At 47.7% G+C, this 19,447-nt stretch overlaps 1 protein-coding gene across 1 annotated transcript in view; it reads right to left on the reverse strand.

The window, feature by feature from the left end:
* LOC148009097 (mechanosensitive ion channel protein 5-like) overlaps positions 1–19,447 on the reverse strand; it is a 243,735-nt gene that overhangs the window by 73,842 nt on the left and 150,446 nt on the right. The window contains exons 5-7 of the mRNA XM_087673813.1: positions 7,851–8,093; positions 7,514–7,729; positions 7,374–7,405 (exon numbers count right to left, since the gene is read on the reverse strand). Of these exons, the coding sequence (XP_087529939.1) occupies positions 7,374–7,405; positions 7,514–7,729; positions 7,851–8,093 (491 nt within the window). The remainder of the gene's footprint in view (positions 1–7,373; positions 7,406–7,513; positions 7,730–7,850; positions 8,094–19,447) is intronic.

Raw genomic sequence — 19,447 nt, forward strand, 5'->3', positions numbered from 1 at the left:
AGAGTCATGACTCTGTGCACTAGTAGAAATGGGCCGCCTATGCCAGGGGCCACTCAATCACATCCTTCGGAGCACTCCACTGTGGAGGGGCTTGGAAGATAATGCTCAAGTGTGGGACCTCGGCACTAGCCCACCAGTTAATGTCCATCATACAACTAGGCCACTGTTGTGCAAACAGTGCTAGTCCTTCTCCCATCCACTGGGAGATGTGGTCCGCCACCTGACTCTTCAACTCCTCCTCTATCTGTGCCGTCGTCCAATCCCCTCAGTGAGAGGACTGAAATAAAATAGTGTAGTTTGGTCTATCTGGTGGTGCTAGTAGATGGACCTTGCCCCTCCTTTACTTGCGAACCATGAAGATCCCCACCTCTAGAAGTAGTGGGAACTCTCCGCGCTCCGCAACTCTCAAGTAGGACCACGGGTCACTGCAGAAGAACTCCTGTGGCAACAATTGTGCCTGTCTCGGGAAAGTGTGGCGGGCAGTAGGGATAGATGAGCTGGTGGTTGTGTGGGAGGGGGAAAACTGCTGGTGCAAGGAGGATGTCGACGTGTGTGGCTCATCACCTCCTATGAGAGGAGGGGGGGTGGGTCTGGGGGGGAATCACTTGAACCGGGTGCGGATCAGGGGGGGTGCTCGGCAGGGGAGGTGGTGGGGGGAAAGAGGATTGAGTGGTGGTGGGATGGTCAGAGGTATGTGGTGGGTGTTGAGGGGGCTTGTGGCCCTGGAAAGGGGGGGGGGGGGCAGGGTCAGTGGGGGGAGCCTGGGAGGTGGGGGGTGGATGTGGGGGCTGTGGGATCTCGGGTGAGGTAGTCTGATGCGCAGGTGGTGGCTGTGGGGGATTGCGGTCCTGTCGGGGGGGGGGGGGGGGGGGCGTGCTGCGGAGTGCTCTGCCAAGGGGGCGTTGCACGCCCTCCTGCTCCCTACTATCGAGGCTGCGTCTGAGGAGCTGACTGTGGCCGCCCCTGCCGTCTCCCTCTCTGTCGTCTGTGGACAAGTGTGAAGCTATCAGCGTCCACCTGTGGGCCTGTCGGCGGAGCCTCCTTGGCTCCGAAACGCATACAATATGCTGCTTAATGCCCAAAGTCGTGATAGCGTAGGCACTGCCCTGGTTGCCCAATCACGATGACCTACTCCCTAAAGGAGTGACCTCCTGCCTCAATCTCCAGGAACTTTGGTATACTCTTTGTGTCTTTCACGGCTACTCGTACCTTTGGGACTCCTACAGCTATCACTACATCCGCGAAGGAGGCAGAAAGAACTATGCCGAAGAGCCGTCCAAAGTCCTCCACTAGCTGGCGGTACTCTATCGCCGATCCAGGGAATAGCAAGGTGACTGGGTGTCTGAGAAATCTATTATGGAACACAAATTTCTCCACTGTGAAGCTGCTATACCAGGGAACCATGTAGATGACCCCCTTTGTGGAGGCATAGGGCGAGCTCTCCACTAACTCACGAGTTGCATCCGCAGAGGTGAGTCGAACCATGAAGATCCCTTGGTCCATGAGGATTGCCTCCACAATCTGCGCTATGCCAATGCACAGCGTGGAGTGGAGCCTCCCGCAGCTGGGCCCTCGATGGGGAGTGTCCTATGACCTGACCAAAGATCGCTTTTTCTTTCAACTCTAGCTCTGTGGCACGGATGGCCAAGAGTTGTTCCTTAGAGAGGATGATGCGCAAGGTGTTTGACTGGGGGGCACTCGCAGAATGCGCCGACATCTGACAGAGGTTTCCATTGCGTGTCTCTGCTAGGAACCTACCTATCACGCTGCTGTGCTACTGGGGAGAGGGGGGGGGAGGGGGGGAGTTGCTATAGGGGGAGGAAGCAACTAGAGGTGGGGGGGTGGGGGAGGGGGAAATTTGTCGTTTTCCAAACGGCGTTGTGACCGCCTGGCCAGGCCTCAAGGCGGGGGAGATTGCGTTTGGGGGGGGGGGGGGGGCAGCGGGCGGCTAGAGGGGAAAAGGCGGAGTGCAGGCAGGACAGGGCGTGCGAGCGGGGGGCATGCATCGCTGTCTACCATCAGGTGCCTGCCTTCTAGCCTTTTTCTGCTGTACTGAAGCCCTCTACCAGCTGGTGATTGTTGTCCTAGGCTGGAATAGCAAGTGTTTACTGTTTCCTCACCTGCTGGAGCTGCCATACAGTCTGTCAGCCTGTTGCTCTTCTGCCATGTCGGCCCTATTGCTCCATTTTACTGTTTTCTGCATTTGCCCTGCCTACAACATCATCAAAATCTGCATTTTGCAGTCTTCAGCATCTGTACAGTTGCCATGTCATTATTGCTCACTACGTATTCAGGTTTCAGCACTTGACTACCCACCTGTCTCACTGATCCAACATCCCACTACTGTGTTTGCTATTGCCAGACACCTTCCTAGGCTGCTTGCTGCGTTTCCCAATCTATCAGAGTATGACACACTCTTCTGCTCATATCCCTATGTTCGTTTTCCATTGAGCATTGTATCTTTTCATTCTTTATTTAGATTTGATTATGTTTTGTGTTCATTGTCTTTGTGTTAACCCTAACTCTAACTATGTTTCTTTATCAGTTTGTGTGTTTGTCGTACGATTGTGTTTGTATTTTGTAGACGAGCATTTCTTTAGAGTTGCCACTACTCTATCTTTTCCATCTCAAGTATTTGGGTGGACATCTCCTATACATGCATAGAAGTCCATTCTCATTAGTTGTATGGAGAGAGATTTACAGGACTTGGGTTGGCAAGGTGATATTGTTTCTGAGAGAGAGATCATAGACAATTAGGATATCCCATTGGGGTGGGTACGACCCCTTGGGCATTGCTCGATTGGGTATCTTCTCGCATCCATGACAAGTTTATGTATTGGAAATCTTAGGATTGGCCTATATGTGTGTGCCTCAAAGTTTCATAGACGGTGTTGGTACTTTTAATCTTCTATTTCTTGCCTTTCTCTTCTTGAACATAAAAGGATTGCAAGAATTGGTGCAGCCCATCCATTTTGTGCTATGGACTGGTTGCAAGTTCAATTTTTAGTCACATCTAGGTTGCTCGACTAGATTGATAAGCATATGAAATGCGATAAGTTTCATAGGATGATTGGGTTTGAGGTTTCTATAAGCTGTTAAACATTCTTAGTCAGTCTTGAGTTTATTTTTTCTACTATATCCATAAATACTTTTGGGTTCCTTAGGGTTGTAGGCTAATTTGGACCAGCTTGGAGGAACAATTTTGGTGGCATTCCCCTTCGTCTACATTTCAGCCTTCATCCCTATGGTTGGACTAGGCTTTTGTGTGCCCAGATGATTTTCTAAAATGATCAGCCAATCAGATTTATCATTAGATGGTTTAGGATATTTACTGCAGATTTTTGTGTTCTATTGTCTCTTTTCTCTCTCCCTCTTCTCCCATGCTCATTGTCTTTCAGCCTTGTCCACACGCTTCCACATTCATTGCACTCCGACATGGTGTCAGAGCAACATTGAAGGGCTGATTCATCGTGAGCAGACGTGAACAGGAGACTTTAGCAAACCATGCACGCATATGCGAATATTATTCCTATATTGTTTGAACAATTGTATACAATTCACAAAATCTAGTCATTTTGACGATAAAGTTTTGTCTATTTTTAATTCATGTGACATGAAACAATCGTGAAAAAGATAAGTAAACATGCAATAAGGATGAGAACATCGATTGCTTTTGTACTTTAAGAATACGCATAGACACAAGTGAACATATTGTGTACACACACTTATATTGTAATGTTACGTAATTATTCAATAAGCAAATGTACAAAGCTTACAAACAATAAACATAACAATTAAATCACATTTTAAAACTAATGATAGACAAAGACTAATGAACTAATTTTTTCTCAATATAGTCCAAATAGTATCAAACAATAACCATACCATGAACTAACACTGCCCAAGGGAGGACGTTAGCTCATTAAAAATTTTTACACATTCTTAATTGCTATTGTCTAACCCAATGCTTTATATTTAGGATACATGCGGCCCTAAGAAAGAAAGTTTGGGTTTTAGCATTTGGAGACTGAGATGAATAGGTAAAGTGCAGGAAAGGAGTAAAGCTACTATTTTTTGCAAGCTTTTGCTGTTTGTGAGGAATATAAGGTTGCGTTTTCAGCCTTTGGAGCAGATTTTCAGTTTTCATCTCCTTCGGCAGTTGAAACATGTTCGGGACAACCGGAGGAAGCCCTAGTAAACATCGCTTGTGGAGTTAGAGGGGGCTGCCCTTGTATTTGTGTAGGTTATTCAAGGGATAGTGTCTTCTAAGATCGATGTGAAGTTTCAAGCTATTATGGACCGTAAGATCCCCGTGTTATTGGCTCTTCCTTCGGATCAAAAGCTCAATGGGGAGAATTGCCACATCTGGAGGGTAACGATGCTTACTATCTTGGAGTCCTATGATTTGGCAGAGCTCACAATTGAGGATATACACTATCCTTTAGCCTTTGATGCCTCCAAGCTTTCTACAGATGATAAAGTTGAGTTGCTCAAGGTATAGGTACATTGGGATAAATTGAATGCTTGCATCCACTCTTTCCTCTCTCTCTTTTTTTTTTCAGTAAAAGGTAATTGTATTAATTACGAAGAAGGTACAAGTTTTCATGATTTCAAGATACATGATGGGTCTACCCCATCATGTGTAAAGAGGACACTATCTCTTTACAAGAACAAGATGACCTAAGAGTTACAAAGTCATGGCAAAGACGCAGAGGAAATTGCCATATGCCAGGGACGTAAGTCCTCCCGAGAGAGCATGTCAGAGTGCCGGAGAAGATCTATCTGCCAGTACAAGAGACCCTTAAGCCTAGCAATATGCTGCTGAACATTATAGGCGGAATCCAAAAGAAAAGCATTCTGAATGGTCCAGTTATGCCAACAGCCCCAATATCGTAGAAAGTGAAACATGATCTTCATATGTGGCTGTGTCGGTGTGGGGTATTTGGGCTGCACAAAAACCCAATCAAACGGGCGTAGCGATAAACCAACCATCGCTCGCCAAACGGCTGACAAGAATGACTAGATTTTCTTAGCGATGGGGCAAGAAATAAATCGGTGACGGGCGGATTCCACACTGGTGGTGCAAAAGAAATAGTTGCCGTTGGAGATTCGGCGCTTGGAAAGGGCTGAAGCAAGCGGAAGACCACCAATCATCATTCTCCAAAGAAAGACCTTATATTTGAAGGGTGTCTTGTTCAACCAGCCGTCCATCACAGTTGCCCTCCACCAGGACCGGGATTTACGCAATCCCCATAGAGTATTAGCTTTAGTAACCAGCCATTGATGATCTTTAATCAGAAGATGATACACCTGGTTAGCTAAAGCCTTTTCTAAATTCAGCCGGCCTACCAAGTCCCAGTCCTGCCAGGGATGATCCGAAGCAAGGGCAGGAAAGGGGTGTCTGCTCTGGAGCACCATCAAAAGCTGTTCCCATAAATGCCTGTATCCACGAGGGATCCTGAAAAGCCTCCTGGCTGTACGAAAGGATATCAAGACATTGCGACTGGCAAGGGTGGCATCCGCGACTGAAGTTAATCCCAAATGTGCCATGCGGTTGAATTTTGGTCGAAGCTCATGTTTACCTTCCCACAAAAGCAACCGCGAGACTCTTTCCTCTCTCTCTCTCTCTCACATTGGCCTTTTAGAGACGTTAATATACTCTCTCTCTCTTTTTTTCGTAAAAATATACTCTCTCTCTCTCTCTCTCTCTCTCTCTCGTACTCTAGTTGTTATTGTTCACATCGAGCACTTGACTGTGGCTCGAGAGATATGGTTGGAGTTGGATCAAATATACAATCGGATAACCATTATGAAGTGGTTATCTTTAGAGGTTCAAATGCAGACTTTGAGTCCCAAAAAGTATTCTTCTATGTGGGAGCATGTCAACAAGCTTTGGCAGTTTGCAGATGTAGATCAAAAACACAAGGAAGGCGATTACCTCAGAGGACATGGTGATAACTCTCCTCTCACAATTATTGTCTCGATTCAATGTATTCTATTTTGCCTTGATTGCTTCAGGGCAGACAAAAACTCTTAAGTGGGGGAGTTGGTTTCGATGGTCTTGGACCAAGATGAAAAACTCAAAACTCAAAAATGCTCCCAAGTCAGAGACATTGACATGTCAGTCTTCCCAACAAAAGAAGAAGAAGAAGAAGAAGAAGAAGAAGAAGAAGAAGAAGTCCAAGCAAGATAAAGCCAATGAGAGTCTACATGCCACATTTGTGGCAAGACAAGAATAACATCAAGAAGGAGAAGACTCTTAAGGGACTTAGGAGCGGTGGCTACTCCCTTATTGCCCACCTTCCTCCATTTGGAGGTAATTGAGGTATTTCAAGGTGTTCGGGTGTGATGCTTATGTTCACATCCTGAAGAAAAAGTGGGATAAGTTTGAGCCGGCTTCCAAAAGGTAGGTGATCGTGGGTTATATAGCTCATAGTCCCAGGGATATAGGCTTTATGATTCCATTTCACAGGAGGAATACATGAGTTGAGACGTTTGGTTCGTGGAGTTTCTAGCTGTAGAGGGGGATGTTGAACATCATGTCCTTGGAGATCAAGGTGACAGTTGGGCACCTACTCTGGTGCCTTTGGAGCCTTTGCCTATTGAGGATCCACACTCAATGGAGGTGGAGATTGCTTCACTATTAGATTCACTCATTTCGCAAGCATCAATGGACATTTCAAAGACTTCGGTAGAGGTAGAGAGGGGGCCATCCCTAAGTGACAAATGCAAACTGCTTTGCAACTGAGCAGCATCATGTTCTGATGTCATACCATGGTAACCGTGAAACTCATTTCGCCAATATCGAAACGTGAAACGCATTTCACTACTGAAATGTTTCAATATGCAATATTTTGCTTATCTATTTCACTCCAAGAAAATAAGAACAATTTCTCTTTTTGCTGACCATATCTATTTTAAATGTCTTATTGTATTCTTTAATGTGGTGTTTCACTTAGGATGTACATTGTTGACCATATTATTTCAAATGTCTTATTCCTTTGTTCAATGTGGCGTTTCACTTGGGATGTAACCAGAGGTGAAACGTTTCAGGCTGAAATGCAACATTTTTGGGAGTGGAACATTTCAGGGGTGAATTTTTTCGTGGTTACCTTGTGTTATACATAGGTTCTTTCACAATGAGGGTCTTTCTATTTGTATTTTAAGCTAGCATATCAGCAGCTATCACCATATATGTACGTAGACGGATACTAGTTTGAATAGTAATAGCTTGGAACCGACAAGTTTGAATGCTTTATAAGATTAGATACAGTATACAGAATGAGATAATTCTTTCTGGTTTATATTTAATTTTCCATAATGCCTTCATTATGCATTACTTGACGATGCCATTTAAAGAAAAATTCCCTCACCTGAGAAATATGGTGTTTATTAAATTTATTTCCTGTTCACCATAAAATAAATCTAGTATGAGTTTGAGTTGATGTTGATGTGTTGATAATACTTTAGAGAAGCATGGTATTTCAATAACAATCTCATATAAATGGCTCACCTCTACAGTCAAAATCTGCCCATCCACAACAACGCAGTCTCCAACGTCAAATGGATGTGTAACAAATAGAAAAATGATGGATTCAAAAGTGTTCTTTGCAGAGTTTCCAAACATAAATACAGATGGAACTATTATAGATGAGATAAAAAGAAGAACTTTGGATGTTTCAAGGCCAAAAATCAACGCGAAGACAGCAATAAGAATCATTGCAAGCACCTGCAAAGGGACATGCAACAGTTCTCGTTTAGTTTGTGACAAATAATGGCTGTTGTTAGTTATTATTTTCTGATGGAAGCATCTAACACAATATTTGTTTGGACATAAAAGTGGCACCTACCACATTTAAAGCATGATGTAGCTTCTCAACTACTGTTTTGTTGTCATTTAATGTCAAGCAGAGGGCTCTACGCTCTTTGTACATATCAACAACCCATTTCATGAAAGAGCCCTTGGTAATTTCGCCAGCTTCATTATGAACAAACAAAGAAAATGCATTTGCGGCTTGTTCTTCTGGTAGAAAATACAAAAAATTTTGCAATGTGATACATTTTTGACCAGGCCTGGCCATGTTGTAGAACACCTACACATTAAAAGACCATAGGCATCATAAATCCTCTGGTTGGAGAAGCCAATCAAAGATGCAAACAAGAACAAATTGAATCCATTGGATATTTCAAAATAACACAGGATAGAGGTACATGATCATGTATATGGCCTACAAATGTACATGGTTTAAGTAATGGAATCAGGTTCTACTTTTTTTTTTTTTTTTACAGAGAAGCAAAAATTTCTATTAACGCACCTCAGAACAAAGTGTCCCAAGGCAAAAAAACAAGTACAAAGCAGCCCTGTAAGGGACTTCCATATCAAGAATTACATAACAAGGGGAAATCTATTACAAAGCTCGAGTGAATAGCCATTCAACCTGCCAGCTAAATTGGTCCAAAGAATGTTTATCAACATGGGTGCAGGCTGCTTCCTAGGTTATGGTTTCTAGACTTAGTTCAATCTTTCTAGTCTCCACTTGGTTAGAGTCTCCCCATTGGTTAAAGTCTCTCCAAATCACAGAGTTTCTTTCACTGAAAGGCTTGTCTCATTCAAAAGTGTTATATCATATAGATAGACGTCTCAAGGTGATTGACTTACAAGGGAAGTTATGCTAATGGGAATGCCACTATCACAAAAAATGTATTAGAAATCCCAAGAAAACACAAAATTGGAACTGTTCACATCACCTAACAAAGCACAATCATATAGTGATTGCTGTAGAGTCTAAAAAAGTGACGACCCAAAATTGGCATGGTTTGGAGCTGTCCATATTGTCCATAAGGCCCAACAATCTAGTATTTGCTAACTTTCATATTAGAAATCTTCCTTTGTATAGTCCAATGATTAAGTAGTGACTATGGATCAAACTAACTCCAAAAGAGATATTGGATGCCTTCAAGGCTGCTCCATAATTTGTACACCTAGTGGCTGCAACTTTCTTTTTTCAACACCTTACCCATTGGCAAAGCTTCCACCAAACATATCAACTTCTTTTGTGGGTAAAATAAGTTGAACAAGCTATATTAAATTCTATATATTTGGTGGTTAATCCCATGAAGAGAGAGGCAATTTTCCCCGATTTTTGTACTCCTTTGTGTTCTTTTCTCATGCAACTTTTGTACTTTCTCAGTCTTTTGATATAATATAATCACTCATTCCGAAAGAGAGAGAGAGAGAGAGAGGCGAAAAAAAAGAGAGGCGAAAAAAAAGAGAGAGGCTTTTCTTTTTGATTCGGCCTCTAATGTTCAGGGACATATTGCGAGGCTTAAAGGCCTCTTGCATTGGCAGATAGATCTCATTCGGCACTCTGACTTACTCCGTCGGGAGGACTTACTTCCCTGGCATATGGCAATTTCCTCTACATCTTTGCCATGACTTTTGTAACTCTCTTGTTGTTTAGTACTTTATAAATATAACATCCATTACGAAAAGAGAGAGAGAGAGAGAGGGAGAGAGAGAGAGAGAGATCCAGGGGAGGATCGCTTGGCTACTAATTCTTTTCAATTGGAATTGTTGGCAGTCTCGCGGTTACTTTTGTGGAAAGGTAAACATGAGCTTCGACCAAAATTCAACCGCATGGCACGTTTGGGTTTAACTTCAATCGCGGATGCCACCCTTACCAGTCGCAATGTGTTGATATCCTTTCGTACAGCCAGGAGGCTTTTCAGGATCCCTCGTGGTTACAGGCATTTATGGGAACAGCTTTCGATGGTGCTCTAGAGCAGACAACCCTTTCCTGCCCTTGCTTCGGATTGTCCCTGGCAGGACTGGGACTTTGCAGGCATGCTACATTTAGAAAAGGCTTCAGCTAACCAGGTGTATCATCTTCTGATTAAAGATCATCAATGGCTGGTTACTAAAGCTAATACTCTATGGGGATTGCATAAATCCCGGTCATGGTGGAGGGCAACTGTGATGGAGGGTTGGTTGAACAAGATACCCTTCAAATATAAGGTCTTTCTTTGGAGGGTGATGATTGGTGGTCTTCCGCTTGCTTCAGCTCTTTCCAAGTGTCGAATCTCCAACGGCAACTGTTTCTTTTGCACCACCAGTGTGGAATCCGCCCGTCACCGATTTATTTCTTGCCCCATCGCTAAGAAAATCTGGTCATTCTTGTCAGCCGTTTGGTGAGCGGTGGTTGGTTTCTTGCTATACCCGTTTGATTGGGTTTTTGTGCAGCCCAAATACCCCACACCGACACAGCCACATATGAAGATCGTGTTTCACTTTCTTCGATATTGGGGCTGTTGGCATAACTGGACCATTCAGAATGCTTTTCTTTTTTATTCCGACTATAATGTTCAGCGGCATATTGCTAGGCTTAAGGGTCTGTTGTACTGGCAGATAGATCTTCTCCGGCACTCTGACATGCTCTCTCGGGAGGACTTACGTCCCTGGCATATGGCAATTTCCTCTGCGTCTTTGCCATGACTTTGTAACTCTTAGGTCGTCTGGTATTGTCGAGAGACAGTGTGTTCTTTACACACGATGGGATAGAGCCATCGTGTATCTTGTAATCATGTAAACTTGTACTTTTTCGTAATTAATACAATTACCTTTTACGAAAGAGAGAGAGAGAGAGAGAGAGATTTCCTCTGCGATGATTGTTTTGGAGGGTCTACCCTTAATGTCAGGCTACCTGCCACACGACTGCATGTATGTGTGTGGGCATGGGTGTGCATGCACTTGAGAGAGAGAGAGAGAGAGAGAGAGAGAGAGAGAGAGAGACAAGAGAGAGAGAAGGAAGGTGGAGGCGGACGCGATGAGCAGCGATGGCGGACCTTCAACCCCCGTGACCTAGCGACCAGATCGTGGTCTCTGCGCAGCCGCTGAACCTGTCTGTACCTCCCGTGGCTGCGCCCGTCTGTACCTGCCGTTGCTACGCCTGTCGCAGGTACGCCCGCCCGTCTGTACATGCTCCTGTCAATCTCTGCCCGTCGTCTGTACCTGCGCCCGCCTTCATCCACGCCTCACGACTGCTCGCCGGACGTCTGCTGCGCCTTTGTGTGCCCGCCTTCGTCGACGTCTGACGTCTGCCCTGCCGGTCAAACGCTGCCCGTCGCCTGTACCTGCAGTGCCCTTCAACTCTGCACCGTCGACGCCTGCCCTGTGCCTGACCCCTTGGCGCCTGCCCCGTCGACGTCTGACCTGTGCAGAGTGCTCCGCCTGTGGTTGACTGCTCTGCGTCAGCGTGCAGGGCTGACGCAGCCCCGTTTAAGCCTCCTGTGTTTGACCCGTTACACGGCGCCCCGGTTCATCTGCGCGTGTCTGTCCTGTTCTTCGTTGCAGTCCTGCTGCTGCAGCCGGGTGGTGCACTGATTTTGCAGGTCTGCGGGACCTGCAGAGCGAGTGAGAGAGAGAGAGACAACGAGAGAGAGAGAGAGAGGGAGAGCTCGCCCTCTGTGTGAAGACAGCAGTATGGCTGGCCTGGATTTGGATTTTCTTGACCGGACGGTGGCAGCCCTTGGCCCTGATTCCGATGCAGAGGAGCCGGAAGATATGGTGCCATGCATGGAGGAGTTGCCGCCGAGTTCTGAACAGCCGCCTGCCGGCAAACGCTCCAAGCATACGCCTGATGAGCCAATGAGTCCTCCGGAACGCTCCTATGCGCAAGTGGCCTCTGATCCTGTGGATTCGCAGGAAATCGACTGGGAGCATTTGCTGGACTTCGCCAATACTCTGCTTGGCGATTATGTCCAGCATAATACCGAATCTTTTTCTGTTGCGGGAACGGATGATGTGCTGGACGCCACGGTGGACCCCAAATCAGTCTTGCGATCCTTCTCGGTGTTCTATGACCGTGCAGTTATACTTTTCTTCACTGGCAGGATCCCAGTGCTTTCGCATATTCGCCAGTGGCTGCACCATCTATTGCAAGGGGAGTCTGTTGAGGAGATCTTCCTTGGACCTCGCGGGTTTTATGAGGTCCTGCTGAAATCGGAAACGCATCGCGCTGAGCTCCTGTCCAAGTTGCCGCTATTCTTTGATCGCCGCTTGGTTCATGTTGTGCCATGGCGCCCCATGGCCGACTTCCAGCGTCTGCTTCTACGCGAATGCCTGGTGTGGGTAGAGGTGGAAAACTGTCCGGCGGTCTATTGGCCCATGTTGAAGGATGCGATGGCAGTTGTGGGAACAGTGCTGGTTCCCCCAAGCCTCAGGGCGATGAACCGCAACCGTTTATGCATGCTATGGGACACGGCCAGGAAAAGGCCCGCGTGGCTTCGCCTCAATTGTTCGGGCATGCATCCTTTGTATTTTCGCTTAAAATGGGGCAACTTTGCGGGCCACAGCTTTTCATGTGGTAAATTGGGGCATTTCATGGCCGAATGCCCTGAAAAGCAATCGTCTTCGGAGGATGTGCAGGTTGTGCTGCCCAAGGACGACATGGTGCTTGATGCCACGCCCCAGGAAGCCCTTCAGTCTCCTCATGTCATGGATAAAGGCAAACAACAGGTCCTGAGTGTGGATTCCCGTCGCACTGACTGGATTGAGGCACGTCCTAAAAAAGGTAAAAAGTTGGATGCAGGCCTGGCGGATCCCGGGCCTCCCGCTTCCCAGGATTCCGTGCGCACGTATACGCGCCGGAAAGAAATGGCCACTTCACAGCAGGCTGCGCGTCCTATGGCCCCGTCGGGCCCCCGCAATCAGTCTCCAAGGAGAGCCTATACCGACGGCCCTAGAGGCCCATCTGCCAAGCTGGCGTTCGATGCCAAAGGAAATGTTATTACACCCTGGGATCGGCGTTATCCCCGCCCCTTTCCCAAGGCAGTGGATTTCCCTTCTACCTCCAAAGCAGGTCGCCAGAATTCTTTTGCAGTATTGGCTGATTTTCTGGATGAGGGTGTCCTGGATGCTCTCGCGGAAAAGGTGAAATCGAGGCAGCAGGTGCCTCGTTCCTGACTTCCTTCTTTGAGGATACATGAAGATAGTCACGTGGAATGTGGAGGCATTTGCTCTCGCCATAAGAAACATGCCATGTGGACCGTCTTGCACGAGAACCAGTGGGATGTATTGTGTGCAGTTGAGCACAAAAGTCACGGTGAAGCAAGAAAAGTGATGGATTGTCATGGATTCCGTCTGTTTTATGCAGGGACCCATGCTACGCACTATTCGGGCGTGCTGATGATTGTCCATGAGAAATATCAGCCTGTCCTTGTTAAAAATGATGTGCAGGGCCGCTTTCTGGTGATCGAAGTCTTATTTCAAGGAGAGATTTTATGGCTGTTGGGCCTCTATGCTCCGAATGATCCCGCATCCCGACGGGATCTTTGGTCCACTTTGCAGGGCTCCATGTCACTCGGCCGAAGGGGGTTCTTGATGGGAGATTTCAATATGTGTGTTGACTCTTCTCAGTCCACTTCAGGGCATTCGATAATGGATACGCCGGAAAGCCGGGTGTGGAGTTCCTTTGCTTTGCACGTGCTCAAGCAAGATCTTTGGTCGTGGCTTCACCCTTCTTTTTCAGGGTTTACTTTTCATTCCGCACAATATGCAACTACCTGGTCGCGACTGGACAGAATGTATATCATGCAGGGCGATGATTTTCTTCCCGAGATGCTGGAAATGAAGGTCTTGCGGCAATATGCATTGTCGGACCATTTCCCCCTCCAGCTTGAGATGCGGGCACACTCTATTGCACCAATTCCTGGATAGGCTCCCTTTACGTTTCAACTCCTCTTATTTGAAGCATTCAATTTTCCAGGGCTATATGCAGCAGCTGATTGAGAGGTTCTTATTGGACTTCTCCTCTGAGGGCTGGCCTTCATTTGCACGGCTGCTCTCTAATGTGCAGCGGGTTGCTCGCCAGTATGGGATCCACCATGCCTCGCTTTGCCGACGACGTCGACATGCAGCAGAAGACTTACTGGCTTTGGTCCGTTCCTTGCTCCTGGATTCCCCTGATGATGATTTTCTGCTGTCTCTGGAGAGGTGGTTGGCCCATCTTATTCAAGTGTTTCAGTTGAAATCTTATCAACAGGCCAAGCTGCACAACTTGATGGACACAATGCAAGATAGCGCCTGCCAGTCTCATAAGTTCTTTCGCGCCTTGCATGCGTCTCCGGCTCGCGAAAATATGACCAGACTCTAGGATTCGGAAGGTCGCATGGTCACGGATCCGCAGACCATTGTCACTATGTGCAGAAACTATTTTATGGAACTTCTTGGTTCCTCTTCCTCGCCTTCTAGCCAGGTTACGCATGCCCGCTCGGTCTTCTATCATCTGGTCCGCTAGCAGGTTCCAGTTGATATGCAAGCCGCTTTGGAGACGGATATTTGCGAGGAAGAGGTTATGGACGTTTTGTTGCACCTGCCGAATGATAAAAGTCCTGGCTGGGATGGTCTCACTAATGAATTCTTTCAGACCTCGGCCACGCAGTTGGTGAAGCCATTGGTGGCCATGTTTCAGCAGGTGTGGGAAACGGGGGTCATGCCCTCCGTATGGAAAGAAGGCCTTATCAAACTAATTCCAAAGGTCCCTTCGCCGTCAAAGTTGCAACACTGGAGACCAATCTCTTTGATGGGCTCCATGTATAAAATCTACTCCAAAGTGCTGGCGAATCGGCTCCACAAGCACCTTCCAGCTATTGTGCATCCTCTCCAATATGGTTTCATTAAGGGCCGCAACATTCTGCATAATATCTTAAATGTGCAAATGGCTATTGACTATGCGCGGCACTCCGGTCAGGAAGTGGTATTGATCCAATTGGACTTGGAAAAGGCGTTTGATTATGTGGACTGGTCTTTCATTGCAGACCTCATGTCGGCTATGGGCTTTGGTACCCGAATGTCCCGATTGATCTACACCATTAGTGCTGAGGCTTCCTCCAGAGTTATGCTTAATGGTGGAGTTACAGAGCCATTTGTCCTTGCACGCTCGGTCAGACAGGGTTGTCCTTTGAGCCCTCTCTTCTTTGCCCTGGCGACTCACCCGGTCCTTTCAATGTTATCCTCCATGGCAGCCTCTGCGCAGCTGGCCGGGCTGTCTCTTCCGTTGGGTCAGCACTTCGTTAGCCAATCTTTGGCTGATGACACCTTTATGATTTTGCAGGCGGACAGGGACAACATTCGAAGGGCATTAGATGTTTGGACACTCTTTGGTCAGGCCTCTGGGCTTCGCATCAATGCCCTTAAGTCAGCCATTCTCAGTTGTACGGAGCCGGATTTGCAGTCCTTAGGCTGGCAAGGCCAGGTGGTTTCCCGTGGCTCCATTGTCAGGCATCTTGGATACCCATTGGGGGTGGATGTACGGCCAAAAGCCCTGCTGGAGTGGATTTCACAAAAATTGGTGGCGAAGTTTATGTATTGGAAGTCGCAAGCGTGGCCATTCCATGTCCGCCTCAAAGTGGCCCAGACAATCATGCTTCCAATGCTAACGTATTTCCTGCCTTTGTTGCCATGGATGCCTACTACTTTGAAGGCCCTCACTCATCCCATCCGTTTCATGCTATGGAAGAAGGATTCACTGCAGGCCGGCATTTCCTGGATTTCATGGTCACACGCATGTACCCCTTAGCGCATGGGTGGAGGAGCTATTTTGGATGCACACACTCATATGTTAGCTCTCCGTTGGTCCCTTTTTCGTGCCATGTGTGTGGATCATCACCCATGGACCATCATAGCCCGTTATTTTCTTGAGGACAGCGGGCTCCGCCATGGCAACACACGGCTTCGGGCCTCTTGGTGGCATGTCCTTAATGCTGACTCTCGTGTTTCCAGTCCCTCTTCCTCTTTGTTACTGCACTTGGTCGGCTCTTGGAAAGTGGTGCTCCAAAAGGCCTGTTGGCACCCAGTAGGGGACCGCTTGCAGACTAACTCCTTTCAGCTAGAATTGTTGGCAGTATCGAGACTCCTTTCATGGGAAGATAAACATCAACTCAGACCAAGATTTAATCGCATGGCCCGTTTAGGTGTGACGTCGGTTGCGGATGCTACCCTTGCCACTTGCAATGTCCTCGTATCATTTAGGACTGCTCGGCGACTCTTTAAGATCCCGCGTGGATACCGTGATTTGTGGGAGCAGCTTTCGTCGAAGCTTCAGGGTCGGCAACCCTTTCCTGCCTTGACTGTGGATCGCCCTTGGCAGGACTGGGACCTTGTAGGCCGCCTGAGTCTGGAAAAGGCCTCTACTAATCAGGTGTATCATCTTCTTGTTCAAGATCACCAATGGCTGGGAGAGAAAGCTAACACTGTTTGGGGACGTTTTCTCTCTTGCCCGCTCGCCAAGAATATCTGGTCACTCTTGTCGCACATTTGGCGCGCGGTGGTGGGATCCTCGCTAACTCCTTTCGACTGGGTTTTTGTGCGCCCGAAGTATCCCGCACCGCCACAGTTGCATGAGAAGATCTTATTTCACTTTTTCAGATATTGGGGATGCTGGCACATTTGGACCACGCGCAATGCTTTTCTCTTTGATTCGGCCTCTAATGTACCCCGACATATTGCCAGGCTTAAAGGGCTCTTGCATTGGCAGCTAGATATCATCCGACACTCCGACTTGCTCCCTCGGGAGGATTTGCATCCGTGGCATATGGCAATTGCCTCTGGGTCGTTGCCATGAGTGGTGTAACCTTTTCAGTGCATTACTACGGGGCTTCCCCACACGTTGGCCTAGGGCCCTCGTGTATCTTGTAATCAGAAAAAGAGAGAGAGCGAGAAAGAGAAAACTCACATGATGACTTTGTGTCATCATGTATCTTGCAATCCAGTAATCTTGTATTTTTTTCGTAATTAATACAATTACCTTTTACGAAAAAAAAGAGATTTCCTCTGCGTCTTTGCCATGACTTTGTAACTCTTAGGTCGTCTGGTTATTGTCGAGAGACAGTGTGTTCTTTACACACAATGGGATAGAGTCATCGTGTATCTTGTAATCATGTAAACTTGTACTTTTTCGTAATTAATACAATTACCTTTTACGAAAAAGAGAGAGAGAGAGAGAGGCCGTCGCCTGAGTGCCCCGTCGCGCCCCGTCGCCTAAGTGCCCCGTCGCCTGCGCGCCCGGTCGCCTGAGCGCCCCATTGCCTGCGCGCCCCGTCGCCTGAGTGCCCTGTCGCCTGCGCGCCCCGTAGCCCACGAGCCAGGTTGCCCCGTCGCCACGCAGCCTAGTCCTGTCCCTGCCCTCGCCTGACCTGCGCACCGTCGATGCCTGGAGCCTGCCCGCCTGTCCCGCCCTTGTTCGCCTGTGCCTGTCGGATCCAGCTCGCCTGACGACTGCCCACCTGCGCTGCCTATGCTCGTTTCCTCTGCGTCAGTGTGGCTGTGGCCCCGTCGACGCCTGAAGATTGAACGCCTTTCATTTGTAGAAACAGGAGGGTGTGACGACCTGCCCTAATCCGGGAAGGGGGCTCCGCTTGCTTCGGAACAGTCCGTGCGCTTCTGTACCGGCGCCCAGTTGCGGCCTGCGTGTCTCTGCCCCCCGCGATTTTTTCGCTCGGCCTCTGTCCGACATACGTGCTGATACAATATGGCTAGCCTGGATCTGGCTTTCATAGACCAAACGGTGGCAGCTCTTGGTCCGGATTCTGACAACGAGGAACCCGAGGACATGGTTCCGTGCTCAGAGGAGATGCCCCCTGCTCCTGACCTCCAGCCAGCGGGCAAACGCACCAAGCATACTTCGGCAGGGATAATGGATCATCAGGATCGTTCCTATGCGCAGGTTGCTTCTGATTCTGTGGACTCCCAGGAGGTTGATTGGGAGCACCTGTTGGAGTTTGCTAACACTTTGTTGGGCGATTATGTGCAACATAATCAGGAAGTTTTTTCGGACTCTGCAACGGAAGATGTTCTGGAAGCCACTGTGGATCCGAAACATGTCTTGCGTTCCTTTTCAGTGTTCTATGAACGTGCTGTGATCCTTTTTTCACTGGTAGGATCCCACTGCTTTCCCGTATTCGCCAGTGGCTGCACAGTCTGCTACAAGAGGAATGTGTTGAAGAGATTTTTGTTGGCCCCCAGGGTTTTTTTGAGGTGCTGTTGAAATCAGAGACACACCGTGCTGCTCTTCTGTCTAAATTGCCATTGTTCATGGATCGCCGTCTGGTCCATGTGGTGCCATGGCGCCCCATGGCAGATTTTCAGCGTCAGCTGCAACGAGAATGCCCTGTGTGGGTTGAAGTGGAGAACTGTCCAGCTGTTTATTGGCCACTGCTAAAAGACGCCATGGCTGCTGTGGGCACTGTCCTGGTCCCCCCAAGCCTAAGGGCCATGAATCGCAACCGCCTGTGTATGTTACGTGACACTGCTCGAAAAAGGCCTGCTTGGTTACATATTAACTCCTCGGGCATGCATCCTTTACATTTTCGTTTGAAATGGGGCAACTTTGCAGGACATTGCTTTTCATGTGGACAATTAGGGCATTTTATGTGGCTGAATGCCCCGACAAGCACCACACTTCAGATGTCGAGCATGTTGGGCAGCCCATGGAAGATATGATGTGTGAGGCGCCATCGCAAGATGCCACACAGCTACCTAAAGTTTTGAATAAAGGTAAACAACAGGTCTCGGGTTTGGACGCTGGTGCCAATGATTAGGTAGATGTACGCGCGAGAAAAGGCAACAAGCATGCGGTTGGCATGATGGATACTGTGCCTGCTGCCTCACCAGATTCCATGCGTACGTATATGCGCAGGAGAGAAATGATGTCTTCAGAACACTCTGCTCCTGCTATGGTTTCCTCTGCTCCCCGGCAACAGACAGCTAGGAGAGTGTCTTCAGATGGTCCTAAGGGTCCACCCGCTAAGCTGGCTTTTGATACTCGAGGTAATGTCATTACCCCATGGGATCGTCGCTATCCCCACTCCATCCCCAAGTCAGCGGATATGCCATCCACTTCCAAATCTGGTCGTCAGAACTCTTTTGCCGTGTTGGCTGATTTCTTGGATGAGGGTGTACTAGACATTCTCGTCGAAAAGGTCTCATCAAGGTAAGCTGTGCCTCGTACCTGATCCTTTTTTGCCTCCACATGAAGATAGCTACGTGGAATGTGCGCGGAATTTGTTCTCGCCACAAGCAACATGCTATGTGGACAATATTGCATGAAAATCAGTGGGATGTCTTGTGTGCTGTTGAACACAAGAGTCATAGTGAAGCGGGTAAAGTTGTGGATTGCCATGGTTTTCGTTTGTTCTATGCAGGGATACATGCCAGGCAGTATTCTGGTGTGCTTATGATTGTACATGGAAAATATCAGCCGGTTCTTATCAAGAATGATGTACATGGCCGCTTTGTGGTGATTGAAATTTTATTTGAAGGAGAGATCTTATGGTTACTTGGCCTCTATGCTCCGAATGATCCGATCTCTCGTCGGGAGCTTTGGCATACCTTGCAGAGTTCCTTGTCCCTTGGCAGACGGGGTTTTTTGATGGGGGATTTTAATATGTGTGT

This window comes from Lygodium microphyllum, unplaced genomic scaffold (assembly GCF_053477565.2).
Source record: "Lygodium microphyllum isolate KBCC unplaced genomic scaffold, Lygodium_microphyllum_v1.1.10 scaffold_40, whole genome shotgun sequence".
In the NCBI taxonomy this organism is placed as follows: Eukaryota; Viridiplantae; Streptophyta; class Polypodiopsida; order Schizaeales; family Lygodiaceae; genus Lygodium; species Lygodium microphyllum.